Raw genomic sequence first — 15476 nt, 5'->3', positions numbered from 1 at the left:
GCAGCACCTGGTGCGATGGGGCCCCCATGTGGGTCGGGGGGCTACGTGGCACACCGGGGGCTCCGCTCTTGGCTGGGGGTCCGGGCGGGGTCCAGCATGACAGGCCCCGATCTCCAGTGCTGTGGCCCCCCCACTCCAATGCTCCTGCTGTGTTTTCACGCCCAAGCCCTCGTTAAACACCGGCTCCAGCGCCCGACGACTTTAAAAAACAAAGAAACCAAAATGCACAATCTCCCTCCCGCTGCTCCGGCTGAAAATTTGCCCCGGGGAGGGGGGATGCTGGGTGGTGGTGGTGGTGGGAAGTAGCATGTGGGGCTGGCATGCGATGGTCAGTCCCATAAGACAGTCAGTCGGTATCGTAGATATAGTGAGGCTATAGATCGCTAAATGGGCCCTCGCCCCGCCTGCGGCAGGGCCTTCCTGGCCAGCTCCGGCACCACCCAGAGTCTGCCGGGGCTGGCGGGCCCGGAGCGCACGCCGGGGTGGGGGGCGCGGCGCGTGGGGCTGGGGCTCCCCAGAGAAACAGGGGCCGCTCCCAGCTCCAGCTCTGTCCGCAGCCAGTTCACGCTCCGACAAGCCGAAGGAGCCCGGGCCCCCCGTCCCTCTGGCTGCTCGATCTTCCTGCCCCCCGCCGTGGGGCCAGCCTGCTGGGGCGTCACAGGGACGTTTCCACGCCGTGGAGCGGGCTGGCGGAGGCAGGAGACTTGGAGCCCTCGTCGGTGGCCAGGTAGGCGCCGCTGTCGATGGCGTTGTTGTTCTTGTTGGGGGTGGGCGGGGGGCTGGGGGGCCGGCGGGCCGCCTCGCTCTCCTCCGCGTCGGTCTCGTCGATCAGGGGGATGTTGTGGGTGTAATCGTTCAGCGGGAACTCCGGGGGGGTGGCCATGAAGCTGTGGATCGAGGGCTTGGAGTCCGGCTTCTCCAGCCCTTCATAGAGCGAGCTACGGAACGCTCTCACTACGCGGATCTGGCCGGAGGGACCCCGGCGGGCACAGGGCGGGCACGGGGGGAGGAAAAGGAGGGAAAGAAAGGTGAGTTCTAGGCGCCAATCCAGGCAACAGGCCCGGGGGCAGCCTGCGGTCACGTGGTTACTGTCGATCCAGAAGAGAACCCAGGAGTCCTGGCTCGCAGCCCCCCTGCTCGAACCCCTGAGACCCCAGTCCCCTCCTGGAGCCAAGGAGAGAACCCAGGAGTCCTGGCTCGCAGCCCCCCCTGCTCTAACCCGAGACCCCAGTCCCCTCCTGGAGCCAGAGAGAGAACCCAGGAGTCCTGGCTCGCAGCCCCCCTGCTCTAACCCGAGACCCCAGTCCCCTCCTGGAGCCAAGGAGAGAACCCGGGAGTCCTGGCTCGCAACCCCCCCTGCTCTAACCCGAGACCCCAGTCCCCTCCTGGAGCCAGAGAGAGAACCCAGGAGTCCTGGCTCCCAGTCCCGGGAATACGTGATCAGCTCGAGCCTGAGCTAGCCGTCCATCTGTTCTGCACCGTCCCTCTGTCCATCCATCTGTCCCCTGGACACCCCCGTCTCCGTGTCTCTCCTACCCCTCCCTCCCCCCGCTAGCCGTCCTACCCCACATCCGTCCCCTAGACACCCCCGTCTCCGTGTCTCTCCTACCCCTCCCTCCCCCGCTAGCCGTCCTACCCCACATCCATCCCCTAGACACCCCCGTCTCCGTGTCTCTCCTACCCCTCCCTCCCCCCGCTAGCCGTCCTACCCCACATCCGTCCCCTAGACACCCCCGTCTCCGTGTCTCTCCTACCCCACCCTCCCCCCGCTAGCCGTCCTACCCCACATCCGTCCCCTAGACACCCCCGTCTCCGTGTCTCTCCTACCCCTCCCTCCCCCCGCTAGCCGTCCTACCCCACATCCGTCCCCTAGACACCCCCGTCTCCGTGTCTCTCCTACCCCTCCCTCCCCCCGCTAGCCGTCCTACCCCACATCCGTCCTCTAGACACCCCCGTCTCCGTGTCTCTCCTACCCCTCCCTCCCCCCGCTAGCCGTCCTACCCCACATCCGTCCCCTAGACACCCCCGTCTCCGTGTCTCTCCTACCCCTCCCTCCCCCCGCTAGCCGTCCTACCCCACATCCATCCCCTAGACACCCCCGTCTCCGTGTCTCTCCTACCCCACCCTCCCCCCGCTAGCCGTCCTACCCCACATCCATCCCCTAGACACCCCCGTCTCCGTGTCTCTCCTACCCCACCCTCCCCCCGCTAGCCGTCCTACCCCACATCCGTCCCCTAGACACCCCCGTCTCCGTGTGTCTCCTACCCCTCCCTCCCCCCGCTAGCCGTCCTACCCCACATCCGTCCCCTAGACACCCCCGTCTCCGTGTCTCTCCTACCCCTCCCTCCCCCCGCTAGCCGTCCTACCCCACATCCGTCCCCTAGACACCCCCGTCTCCGTGTCTCTCCTACCCCTCCCTCCCCCCGCTAGCCGTCCTACCCCACATCCGTCCCCTAGACACCCCCGTCTCCGTGTCTCTCCTACCCCTCCCTCCCCCCGCTAGCCGTCCTACCCCACATCTGTCCCCTAGACACCCCCGTCTCCGTGTCTCTCCTACCCCACCCTCCCCCCGCTAGCCGTCCTACCCCACATCCGTCCCCTAGACACCCCCGTCTCCGTGTCTCTCCTACCCCTCCCTCCCCCCGCTAGCCGTCCTACCCCACATCCGTCCCCTAGACACCCCCGTCTCCGTGTCTCTCCTACCCCTCCCTCCCCCCGCTAGCCGTCCTACCCCACATCCGTCCCCTAGACACCCCCGTCTCCGTGTCTCTCCTACCCCTCCCTCCCCCCGCTAGCCGTCCTACCCCACATCCGTCCTCTAGACACCCCCGTCTCCGTGTCTCTCCTACCCCTCCCTCCCCCCGCTAGCCGTCCTACCCCACATCCGTCCCCTAGACACCCCCGTCTCCGTGTCTCTCCTACCCCTCCCTCCCCCCGCTAGCCGTCCTACCCCACATCCATCCCCTAGACACCCCCGTCTCCGTGTCTCTCCTACCCCACCCCTCCCCCCGCTAGCCGTCCTACCCCACATCCATCCCCTAGACACCCCCGTCTCCGTGTCTCTCCTACCCCACCCTCCCCCCGCTAGCCGTCCTACCCCACATCCGTCCCCTAGACACCCCCGTCTCCGTGTGTCTCCTACCCCTCCCTCCCCCCGCTAGCCGTCCTACCCCACATCCGTCCCCTAGACACCCCCGTCTCCGTGTCTCTCCTACCCCTCCCTCCCCCCGCTAGCCGTCCTACCCCACATCCGTCCCCTAGACACCCCCGTCTCCGTGTCTCTCCTACCCCTCCCTCCCCCCGCTAGCCGTCCTACCCCACATCCGTCCCCTAGACACCCCCGTCTCCGTGTCTCTCCTACCCCTCCCTCCCCCCGCTAGCCGTCCTACCCCACATCCGTCCCCTAGACACCCCCGTCTCCGTGTCTCTCCTACCCCTCCCTCCCCCCGCTAGCCGTCCTACCCCACATCCGTCCCCTAGACACCCCCGTCTCCGTGTCTCTCCTACCCCTCCCTCCCCCCGCTAGCCGTCCTACCCCACATCCGTCCCCTAGACACCCCCGTCTCCGTGTCTCTCCTACCCCTCCCTCCCCCCGCTAGCCGTCCTACCCCACATCCGTCCCCTAGACACCCCCGTCTCCGTGTCTCTCCTACCTCTCCCTCCCCCCGCTAGCCGTCCTACCCCACATCCGTCCCCTAGACACCCCCGTCTCCGTGTGTCTCCTACCCCTCCCTCCCCCCGCTAGCCGTCCTACCCCACATCCATCCCCTAGACACCCCCGTCTCCGTGTGTCTCCTACCCCTCCCTCCCCCCGCTAGCCGTCCTACCCCACATCCATCCCCTAGACACCCCCGTCTCCGTGTGTCTCCTACCCCTCCCTCCCCCCGCTAGCCTTCCTACCCCACATCCGTCCCCTAGACACCCCCGTCTCCGTGTCTCTCCTACCCCTCCCTCCCCCCGCTAGCCGTCCTACCCCACATCTGTCCTCTAGACACCCCCGTCTCCGTGTCTCTCCTACCCCTCCCTCCCCCCGCTAGCCGTCCTACCCCACATCCGTCCCCTAGACACCCCCGTCTCCGTGTCTCTCCTACCCCTCCCTCCCCCCGCTAGCCGTCCTACCCCACATCCGTCCTCTAGACACCCCCGTCTCCGTGTCTCTCCTACCCCTCCCTCCCCCCGCTAGCCGTCCTACCCCACATCCATCCCCTAGACACCCCCGTCTCCGTGTCTCTCCTACCCCTCCCTCCCCCCGCTAGCCGTCCTACCCCACATCCGTCCCCTAGACACCCCCGTCTCCGTGTCTCTCCTACCCCTCCCTCCCCCCGCTAGCCGTCCTACCCCACATCCGTCCCCTAGACACCCCCGTCTCCGTGTCTCTCCTACCCCTCCCTCCCCCCGCTAGCCGTCCTACCCCACATCCGTCCCCTAGACACCCCCGTCTCCGTGTCTCTCCTACCCCTCCCTCCCCCCGCTAGCCCGTCCTACCCCACATCCGTCCCCTAGACACCCCCGTCTCCGTGTCTCTCCTACCCCTCCCTCCCCCCGCTAGCCGTCCTACCCCACATCCGTCCCCTAGACACCCCCGTCTCCGTGTCTCTCCTACCCCTCCCTCCCCCCGCTAGCCGTCCTACCCCACATCCGTCCCCTAGACACCCCCGTCTCCGTGTCTCTCCTACCCTCCCTCCCCCCGCTAGCCGTCCTACCCCACATCCGTCCCCTAGACACCCCCGTCTCCGTGTCTCTCCTACCCCTCCCTCCCCCCGCTAGCCGTCCTACCCCACATCCATCCCCTAGACACCCCCGTCTCCGTGTCTCTCCTACCCCTCCCTCCCCCCGCTAGCCGTCCTACCCCACATCCATCCCCTAGACACCCCCGTCTCCGTGTCTCTCCTACCCCTCCCTCCCCCCGCTAGCCGTCCTACCCCACATCCGTCCCCTAGACACCCCCGTCTCCGTGTCTCTCCTACCCCACCCTCCCCCCGCTAGCCGTCCTACCCCACATCCATCCCCTAGACACCCCCGTCTCCGTGTCTCTCCTACCCCTCCCTCCCCCCGCTAGCCGTCCTACCCCACATCCGTCCCCTAGACACCCCCGTCTCCGTGTCTCTCCTACCCCTCCCTCCCCCCGCTAGCCGTCCTACCCCACATCCGTCCCCTAGACACCCCCGTCTCCGTGTCTCTCCTACCCCTCCCTCCCCCCGCTAGCCGTCCTACCCCACATCCGTCCCCTAGACACCCCCGTCTCCGTGTCTCTCCTACCCCTCCCTCCCCCCGCTAGCCTTCCTACCCCACATCCGTCCCCTAGACACCCCCGTCTCCGTGTCTCTCCTACCCCTCCCTCCCCCCGCTAGCCTTCCTACCCCACATCCGTCCCCTAGACACCCCCGTCTCCGTGTGTCTCCTACCCCTCCCTCCCCCCGCTAGCCTTCCTACCCCACATCCATCCCCTAGACACCCCCGTCTCCGTGTGTCTCCTACCCCTCCCTCCCCCCGCTAGCCGTCCTACCCCACATCCGTCCCCTAGACACCCCCGTCTCCGTGTCTCTCCTACCCCTCCCTCCCCCCGCTAGCCGTCCTACCCCACATCCATCCCCTAGACACCCCCGTCTCCGTGTCTCTCCTACCCCTCCCTCCCCCCGCTAGCCGTCCTACCCCACATCCATCCCCTAGACACCCCCGTCTCCGTGTCTCTCCTACCTCTCCCTCCCCCCGCTAGCCGTCCTACCCCACATCCATCCATCCATCCATCCTAGTCTCTGTATCTATCCTACCCCATCCGTCCCCCGGCTATCTGTCCTACCCCACATCCATTCACCCCACCCATGTATCTATCTATCCTATCCCCTATCCATCCATGCCCCCTCTCCCACTGCTCCCCCAACAAGTCCACCCTCCAGCTCCCTGGGTCCCATCCCTTTTCCCGCCCCGTAGGCCCTGTGATGACCAGTCCCTGGCTCCTGCGCCGGGCCAGCCTGGACGTGCCCCCCACAAGGAACACGAACGCGCAGAGCCGGCGGCTAGCGCCCACGGGCCATACGCAGCAGCAGAGGGGCTGGAGGGAGGGGAAATGGGGTGGGGGTGGAATGAGCTTTGATCGAACAAAAAGAAAAAACAGCAACAGAAAAGTGGCAGAGCCTGTTGCCTGGGTTCAAAATTCCCGGACGCCTGGGTTCACTGTGGCCCCCGGGCTGGGGAGGGAGGGGTGTTTACAGCCTCCCAACCCTTTGCTGGGCTCCTTGAGCAGGCATTTAACCCCGCCGCATCCTTCTGATGACGGCCTAAAAAGCCAGACCCCCCACCCCAGGGTCAATGGGCCGTCGCTCCAGGGAGTCAGTGGGGCCAGAGCCCCCCAGCTGGGGACAATGGGCCGTCGCCCCATGGAGTCAATGGGGCCAGAGCCCCCCCGCTGGGGAAAATGGGCCGTTGCCCCATGGAGTCAATGGGGCCAGAGCCCCCCAGCTGGGGACAAGGGGCCGTCGCCCCAGGGAGTCAATGGGGCCAGAGCCCCCCAGCTGGGGACAATGGGCCGTCGCCCCAGGGAGTCAATGGGGCCAGAGCCCCCCAGCTGGGGACAATGGGTCGTCGCTCCAGGGAGTCAATGGGGCCAGAGCCCCCCAGCTGGTGACAATGGGCCGTCGCCCCATGGAGTCAATGGGGCCAGAGCCCCCCAGCTGGGGACAATGGGCCGTCGCTCCAGGGAGTCAATGGGGCCAGAGCCCCCCCGCTGGGGACAATGGGCCGTCGCCCCAGGGAGTCAATGGGGCCAGAGCCGCCGCGGGGGTAATGGTCACCTTGCTATGCAGAGGCCACTTACGCCTCCCACTCCTCTTGTGGGGCAGGGGTTGCTCCATTTGGGAGCTGTTGCACCCATAGGAGGCATGGGGGGGGGGCCCTGCACTTGTCTGGGGGCCGTGCCCAACTCAGGACGGGGGGTGATTGATTCCGGGGGAGGCCTGGATCAGGGCCCAAGGCAGGAGGAGTCGGGCCCTGGGGGGGTCCCGTTAAGAGCCCTGTGCCGCTCGCATGGTACCTTCTGGGGCAGCCGATCCTCCCACCTGGGCTCACCTGTTCTCCGGGGCTGTGCAGTGCATTGTGGGTAGGGCCTGCTCCCAGCCAGGGGACGGGGTGGGGGGAGCCCCCCGGGGAGACAGCACATGCTAGAGCGGGAAGAACCCCCCCGCCCGCCCGCACCCACACACACACACACACACACACATCCAGCGTGCCCCAGCCCCAGCCGATTGCCATGGAGGTTGGGCTTTGCAGGCAGAACAGGGCAGGGGGTTACGTGTCACTGACCCCCCCAACCCCACTGGGGCAGTGCCGCACCTTTGAAAACTAAGCAAGGGGAGGGGTCAGCTAGGAGAGACTCCCCCTTCCTGGGAAAGGGGGGTGCACTCAAGGGTTGGGAGCCCGTGAGTCAGAGTGTGTGTGTGTGTCGGGGGGATCGGGAGCCAGGACTCCGGGGTTCTCTCCCCGGCTCTGGGAGAAGAGTGGGGGCTAGTGGTTAGAGCAGGGGGCCTGGGAGCCAGGACTCCGGGGTTCTCTCCCTGGCCCTGGGAGGAGAGTGGGGTCTAGTGGTTAGAGCAGGGGGCCTGGGAGCCAGGACTCTGGGGTTCTCTCCCTGGCTCTGGGAGGAGAGTGGGGGCTAGTGGTTAGAACAGGGGGCCTGGGAGCCAGGACTCCGGGGTTCTCTCCCCGGCTCTGGGAGGAGAGTGGGGTCTAGTGGTTAGAGCAGGGGGCCTGGGAGCCAGGACTCCGGGGTTCTCTCCCCAGCTCTGGGAGGAGAGTGGGAGTCTGGTGGTTAGAACAGGGGGCCTGGGAGCCAGGACTCCGGGGTTCTCTCCCCGGCTCTGGGAGGAGAGTGGGGTCTAGTGGTTAGAGCAGGGGGCCTGGGAGCCAGGACTCCGGGGTTCTCTCCCCGGCTCTGGGAGGAGAGTGGGGTCTAGTGGTTAGAGCAGGGGGCCTGGGAGCCAGGACTCCGGGGTTCTCTCCCCAGCTCTGGGAGGAGAGTGGGAGTCTGGTGGTTAGAACAGGGGGCCTGGGAGCCAGGACTCCGGGGTTCTCTCCCTGGCTCTGGGAGGAGAGTGGGGGCTAGTGGTTAGAACAGGGGGCCTGGGAGCCAGGACTCCGGGGTTCTCTCCCCGGCTCCGGGAGGAGAGTGGGAGTCTGGTGGTTACAGTGTGTGTGTGGCTAGGACCCCTGGGTTCCACCTGCGCCTCCGTCCCATGCTTCACTCTCAAGCTCCCTCTGTGGGGGGGGGGGTGCCCCGTCCTTTCTCTGAGCTCTTCGGGACAGGGACAGCAGCAGGGGCCCTGAACCCAGGCGGGGTCTGTGCCCCGCCTGGCCTCTTGGGGCCTTCGCCCGGGTGGGATGGGAGGCATCTGTGCTGTGCCCAGGTCCGTGCAACCCCGTCAGCCACCCCAAACCGACCTTTTCTTTGGCAGGATTGTAATCTAGCCAGCGCTGCCTTCAGCCTAGCCCCCTCCCCAAGCCGTGCGCCATGCAGAGCAGGGTGGGGCACCCCGGAAGGGCAGAGCAGGAAGCCGACCCAGGCGACGGAGGGAGGGACAAAGGCCTCGCGCCGGGCCAGCCGAGGGAGGACAGACAGACACGAGGCATGCGAGAGCGCGGTAAACGTTCGAGTATTCACGCCCATCCTTGCTGGATCTTAGCGGGGAGCAGGGGGGCTCATGCCAGCGGCTCCGTGTGCCCATCCATGCCACGCACCCCCACCCCCAGAGGCCGCGAATGAAGAGATGCCGGGGGGGGGGGATAAAGGGGCTGGGACAGCAAATAGAGCCCGGTAACCCCTCCGGGGGTGTGTGTCAGGATTGGGTCCCTGCGGAAACAAAAGGGGAGGGAGGAGGAAAGAGGCAGAGTGGGAGAAAAGGGGTGCAAAGGTGGGGTGAACGTGGGCAAGGAGGCAGGACCCTCCACATCTGTCCACTAGGTGGAGCAAAAAGCTGCCCCCCCCAAGTTTGTTGTTTCCTGCACGCCCCCACGGTTTGGGGCTGCGCGGTGCGACCCGGGCTCACAACAGCGGCTCAGAGGGAGGCTGGTTTGGGCGGTTCGAGGCTCAGGACTCCTGGGTCCTACTCCCAGCTCAGCCTGGCTGCTGTGGCACGTTGCCTCAGTTTCCCCCTCTGTCTATTCACCCCGTGAGCTCTTCGGGGCAGGGACTGTGTACAAACAGCACCCAGTGTGACAGGGGCCCCTATCTGGGTCAGGATGGGGGGTGTCTCCACAGTGTCCAGTGTGACAGGGGCCCCCGACCTCAGTTGGGGGGCGGGGTCTGTGCAGCTGCAGCCCCAAAGAATGGCATTTAGGGGAGGGCAGCTAAGGGCCTCCCCCCATCGCTACGGTGTCAGATGGGCGCGAGCAGCCCGGGTTTGGTGGGGATCTCGAGCACCCTGGCAGTGAGCAGAAAGCAAAGTCAGGGATGGGATGGGGGTGGTCAGGGTGAGGGAGGGGGGGAATGAGAGGTGTGATTGAAAGACCCCCCCCCCAAACACTCGAAAAGCAGCAGACTCCTGGCAGCCGGACAGGTGGCTCCGTCCCGGCTCCTCGTGGCAGCTGGAAAGGGGGGGAAAAACGGGGGTTGACATGGGAGGATGGGGGGGAGGCAGGAATGGGGGGAGCGTCTGGGGTTCATTTCAGGCTGCGGCTGGCGACAGTTTTGCAATGGGAGGCGGAATCCCGGGAGGGAGGGAGCGGGGGAGCTTGCTCATGGGTGTGTATTTGTGTAGGGTTGGGGGCTTTTTTTTGCACACTGTAAGGTGGCAGCTCCCCCCCCCCGATCTGGAGTTTCCCGGTCTGGGAAATGGAGCCAATGACCCTGCCTTTGTTTGTTCAGGGGGTGAGCTCTCGAGGGTGGGGGCCGTTCAGCGCCCTGTACGACAGGGGCCCCCCGATCTTGGCCACGAGGGGTCGGTGCCGCTCCTGGTGCGACAGGGACCCCGTTGTGCAAGGCGCTGCACGTGCGCCTGGGAGAGCTCCCGGTCTGAGCCCTGCGCCCGTGGCCAAGCTCGGTCCCCGCCCGGCTTGACCCCATGGTGGTTATGAAGGGCTGGACCTGAAATCGACGTTGCTTTGAGCCCGGCCCTGCTTGGCAGGGGACAGGGGGACGTTACAGCCAGGTTCCCTCCCTGATCCCCACCCCCTCTTGTATTCTGGAGGGGCCAGGGCAGGGGAAGGGTTCGTATTCGGTTTCCAATCGCTCCTGAAATGACCCTGCCAGGCCGCCCGGCCGCTGATCAGTTCCTAAAAGAAACACAGCCTTCGTCAAGACCCCACTGGGCGCCGGCGGGGGGGGTGCTGGTAGGAGGGATGCGCGGGGCGGGGGGCAGAGGCGAACAGGACACAGAGCTGTGTGGAGAGAAAAAGCAGCGAGAGATCGAGATCGGGGAAAAAAGCGTCGAGAGCAAGAAGTCGGGCGGGCTCATACTCGAAGGCTTACCCTGCGGGGAGCGGGGCGCGAAAGGACGACATCGAGCCACAGGAGAAGGCAGGACCGAGAGGCCGTCCCTCCCCGGCTGCAGCAAACCCCACAGCCCCCTTACTTGGTATTTCTGACCCCCAGGACGCCGGGGCTCCACCCGGGGAAGGGAGCAACGGTCACCGCTTCCCTCGCCGGCCTCGGCCTGTCACCATGCGCTTCTTAGAGGAGGAGAAAGGCAGTTCACTGGGGAAGGGAGCGCTGCAGATTTTCAGGGAGGCTGGGGGAGAGGGGGGCTGAGCGGCCCATCTAGCCCGGTATCCTGCCTGCCCCCGTCTCAGAGGAGGGGAACAGAGACCACCCCCAGCGTTGACCCTCTCCCACGCCCCTCTGAGTGCGCCCCCGGTCTAACGTAGCCCCACGGGAAACAGAAATTCCTGATCTGATTTCTCTAACCCAGCCATGCCCCAGTAGCCCATCAATAAGCTTGGCTCACGTGAAGGGAGTCCCTCCAGCTTCACACCAAATCCGAATCTGATTCCTCTGTTCATTCATGGGTGTGTTCGGTGGTGGAATCTGGCCTGTTTGGGGGTCCGCAAAGGGGCCAGGGCAGCATGGGGGTCTCTGACCTCTCCCCACTCCCAAACGGGCACGCACAGAAACACGGAGAAAAGGACACGGACCCAAACCCTGACTGCGAATGGGGCCAGACCCCCAGCTGAACGGCGGTGCAGCTGGGGAAGCCGCCCCGGAAGGACAGAAGAGGGAACCAATAAAGGGGTGGGGGGGTGGGTGTTTGAATCAACCGGCTAAAGGCGAAAGAGAGAAAGCGACCGTATGGCTTTAGGAAATGGAAATCCGGCTCGCCTGAGGTCAGACAGAGAGCAGAGAGAGAACTGAAAATAGATAGGAGACCAACAGTGAGCATGGGGGGGCCGGGGCGGTGGGCGGAATGGGGGGGCCATAGGAGGCGGGGAGAAGGGGGGAGACGTTAAATCTGCCTTTTTTTGTTGTTCAAAAGCACACAAGCAGTAAGAGCAAAACGGTGACTCACTCCCGATGGTGGCAGAAGTGGGATTGCCAGCGGAGAGAATTACGTGAGTAGGGGTAGAAAGATTGGTTACTTCGTGCAGCTGGCTGAGGACCGAGGAGCGGCGCCGCACAGCCCCCTGAAAGGAGCCGCTTCTCTTGAAGGTGCTAACTACTTCCATCTAGGAGAGAGAAAACGAGACACAGAGACGTCGTCCGCGGTTGGCGCTGGGCGTCGGGGGGGGGGACAGGGGAGGCGGTGGCTGCGGAGATCTGGGGGCTTTGGTGGGAGGACTTTAAAAAAAAGAAGCCCAGGCCGGCTGCTGGGGTCGGGGGGAATCTCGGCTTGGGGTCAAAACAACGAACCCCCTTGTGGGGGTGGAGACGCCTTGGAACGGGGCACCCGCCAGTGGCTTGGGAAGCAGCCCCGTTTTCAAGCCACACTGATGATCTTGGGGGGCTTCCCCCGCCCCCAAGCAATGGCTGGAGCCGAGGAGGCTGGGTAAACGGGGAGGGGGGCGCTGGTGGGGGCTGGATGCAAATCGGCCTCGCTCCATTGACGGCGGCTGGCTCGTGCGGAGGTTCCTGCTGGCTAAGGGACCGTGGGAGCATCTGTCTGACCCGGCCACGGGGTCCCTGGATCAGATCCCGGCCGAGCCAGGGCAGGCTCGGAAGAGACGCGTCCCGTCGTGATTTGCGCGGCACCCGTGAAGGAGACTCCACCACGACCCCGGCGGAAACCGTCCCAGGAGCTAACTCCCCTTGGCCTTGAACACCGGCCCCTTCGTCGCAGCCTGAACCAGTCTGGTTCGACCTGCGGCTGCCGGCTCGTGGGGCACCCCATGTCTGCTCCCCGCGGAGGGCTGGGATCCACTCGCCCCTCAGCCTCAGGGCCGGCCCTCGGGCTGGGCCCCCCAGGCAGCTGCCCGTGGGGGCACCGTGCGGCTGCCAGGGTAGGGTCAGAAAGCGTTGCCGGCTGGAAGGGGATAGCTGCACGGGGAGGGCAGATTTCTCACTGCTCCCTCCCAGTGGGGATCAACTTGCTCCTCGGGCTCCTCTGGGCCTAACCCTTCCATCGGGCCCATGGCTCCGCTCGGAGCTGCTCCCGCTCATCACCCCGGTGCTGGAGGCAGGATCCAGCAGAGGCGCACCAGGGGCACATCCAGAGGGAAAGTCACCTCCCCCCCGGCTCTCGCTTGGCCCCACAGATTATCTGCCCCGCCCCAAGTCCTTTGCCGAGTCCCGGCTTCCCAGGATTGAATTTGAATTGGTTTGGAAACGGGTGCGCTCCGCCTTGAATGGACGCGCCGATTTCAAATCAAGATCCCTGACCGATTCCTTAAATCGACCTCTGCTAAACCAGATTGAGTGCGTCCACACGGATTGCAACTAAATCAGTTTAAATCCATCCCTTAGAGGGTGTGGCTGCGTCTTTCAAAGGAGCGATGGCCGATTGACACCAGCTGGTTCTGGGAGCCAGGACTCCCGGGTTCTCTCCCAGCTCGGGGAGGGGAGTAGGGCCTAGCAGTCAGAGCAGGGGGGCTGGCAACAGGAGAGCTGGGTGCGTGCAGAGATGCAAAGATGAGCAGCTCTCTGTCCAAGCCACCATAAGCCGGGCTCTGTCCCTCACGTTAAGAAAGGGAAGGAAACAAGTTACAATCCGCCACGTCCCTCCAAGAGATGCCGGCTGCAATCAGAAAGCAGGTTAGTAACAGCGGTCCTCTGAAGAGAGGGCCCATCTAGCCCGGCATTCTGCCTCGCTGCTTCAGGGTGCCCTCGTAGGAGCTTATGGCTGCCCGGCCCTTGGGAGAAACATCGTCTGATCCCGTGATTGTCGGAGGTTGGTTTATACCCTCCCCGATGCTCGGTTAGTTCCTCAGACCGCCCAGAGCTGGGCCCAGAACGGGAGCTGGGGATTTCCCTCTCCGCAGAAAAGTTCCATTCACCTTCCCCCTTTTCCACAACACTGTCCTGGGAAAACGTCAACTTCTCCTAGTTTTTCAAAAAAGGGGATTGGCAGAAAAATAAAATTTTCAGCCCCTATTTCAAAACCCGTTCACTTTGACGACTGAGCCCTGGATCATTTCGGCCATACACTTTGGAGTATTTGTGGTTGGGCTGAAGATGACCCCAAACTGTGTATTTTGGGCCCAAAACTCTATTTTAGCTGAAACCCCCCCCAATTATTTTCATCCCCTCCCCTCAGAGAGAGAATTTTTGGTTGAAAACTTCTGAAAACTGGATATTTTTGACCCAAAATGGCCAAAACCCAATGTTTTTGACCGAAAACTGCAGTTTTTGGTCTGAAAACCAGTTACCAGAATTTGCCCGAACCAGAAAGTGTCTGACCAGCCCCACATACTTGTGGCCCCAAGTGGAGTAAACTTGGCTGAAAACTGCCTGGTTTCACTCCAGCACCGAGTACTTTGGGCCCAAAATCTGAACATTTCTCAGGCCAGAACGATTCTTTGCCCCAGCAACCAAACACTTTGAATATTTCCAGCTGAAACCTTCGGGGCCCCCTCCCAAACGAAATCCTTGTTTTGTAGACAAAGCTGGAGGAATCGTCGACCAGGTCCGGTCGCTGATATTCCTTGGCTCTCTCTGATCACATCCCCTGAGCTCCTGCCTGGGGAATTCCTCCCAGCAGCCAGACAAGGATGCCCGGGGATGGCCCCAAGGTGAATTTTGCTGTCGCCCCCTTAAGAACTGGCACCTTATAGCCAGCCACAGCAAGTCCAGCTCCCTCTCCCGCATCCTATGGGGGATGATGGAGACGTTTCCCAAAATAACCTTAACTCTGCCCACTCCCCATCCTGAAGTGTGCCCCCCACACCCTGGGGTCAGAGATACATGACGGAGTGCAGTGGGCTCAGGAGGGGGCCATGCAGGGGGCAGAGTTAAGGTTGGGGACAGGGGAAGTCACATCTCCCATCTGGGGCTCATTCGGCTACAGGGCCGGGGCTGAAATCCACCCCTTAGGGTATAAGGTCTGTGCAGAGCCCTGCTAGGGGGCACTACGGGACTACATGTAAATGATGGGTTGGAGATAAACTCTCTGGGCAGAGGAAGGGTCAAATGACAGCAAAAACCCTGGGGTCCTGGCTCCTCACCAGCCATGCCTGAGTTTGCGGAGAGCCTGACCCAATCACTCTGAGAAGGGGGGAGCTGCCCCATTCATCTCACTAGGGTGCGAACTCTGATGCCCAGTGTCCGTACCCACAGCAAGTTAGAGAGGGGGCAGGTTGTGAACTGGGCGACAAGAAACACCCCATTCTGGTGTCCTGAGTGGCTTAGGAGATGCCCTCCCACCCACCTATGGATAATACCATGGGTGCCCATCTAGCCCCAGATCGGACTCAGGACATCTGGGTCTCCTATTCGTTTGAGCGAGAATTGAAATCGGAAACAACAGGGCCATGAGCCAAGTGGCCACCGGATCCCCTGCTCAGGGCTAGGAGATTCCTGGCTGTCTCTCTCCTCCCGTCACATCTAGGCACAAAAGCAAAAAAGGGAGTGGGGAAGGGAGGCGGGCGAGCTTGTTGACACATTGGTGGGGTAAGTGGGATCCCACATTCCCCAGTCCAGGTACAAGCGTGAAGGGGCGTGGAGGGGAGGTCAGAAAGGGAGGCGGATTAATGCATTGGTGGGGGCGGTGGGATACCCCGGGCCCTACCTGGGTCTGGATGCGGTTGAGGCCGCGGAACCAGAGGATCTGGCCGCGGCGCAGCTCCCGCTCGGCGTGGTCTATCTCCTCCTCGTCCTCTGCCATCTCCTCATCCGTGATCTCGTCCTTGCCGGGCCCATGCCCTGCCTCCTTCAGGCATTTCAGGTGGCTGGTGGGGATGGTGGCGATCAGCTGCAGGGGAAATCAGAGAAGGGGTTAAACCCACCCCCAGCGCACACAGAACCCTGAACCCCCCACCTCCCACAATCACCGCCCTGGAACTGGGGAGAGAACCCAGGAGTCCTGGCTCCCAAGCTCTGTCCATCCAACGCTGGGTGACGT

At 64.0% G+C, this 15476-nt stretch overlaps 1 protein-coding gene across 4 annotated transcripts in view; it reads right to left on the bottom strand.

The window, feature by feature from the left end:
• Positions 1–578: 578 nt before the first annotated feature.
• The window catches only part of LOC141976582 (plasma membrane calcium-transporting ATPase 3), a 37984-nt gene continuing 23086 nt past the window's right edge, over positions 579–15476 (bottom strand). For 2 of the 4 annotated variants that reach the window (XM_074937615.1, XM_074937616.1), the window contains 2 exons: positions 15144–15326; positions 641–964 (listed from right to left, as the gene is read on the bottom strand). In XM_074937615.1, the coding sequence (XP_074793716.1) occupies positions 656–964; positions 15144–15326 (492 nt within the window). In that variant the 3' untranslated portion in view covers positions 641–655. Of the gene's footprint in view, positions 965–11492; positions 11650–15143; positions 15327–15476 lie in introns of all 4 variants that reach the window. The other 2 variants (XM_074937618.1, XM_074937617.1) reach the window with 2 other exon arrangements.

This window comes from Natator depressus, chromosome 23, assembly GCF_965152275.1.
Source record: "Natator depressus isolate rNatDep1 chromosome 23, rNatDep2.hap1, whole genome shotgun sequence".
Classification (NCBI taxonomy): domain Eukaryota; kingdom Metazoa; phylum Chordata; order Testudines; family Cheloniidae; genus Natator; species Natator depressus.
Note: the sequence above shows the minus strand (reverse complement) of the source record. Positions and strands in the feature narration are given on the sequence as shown.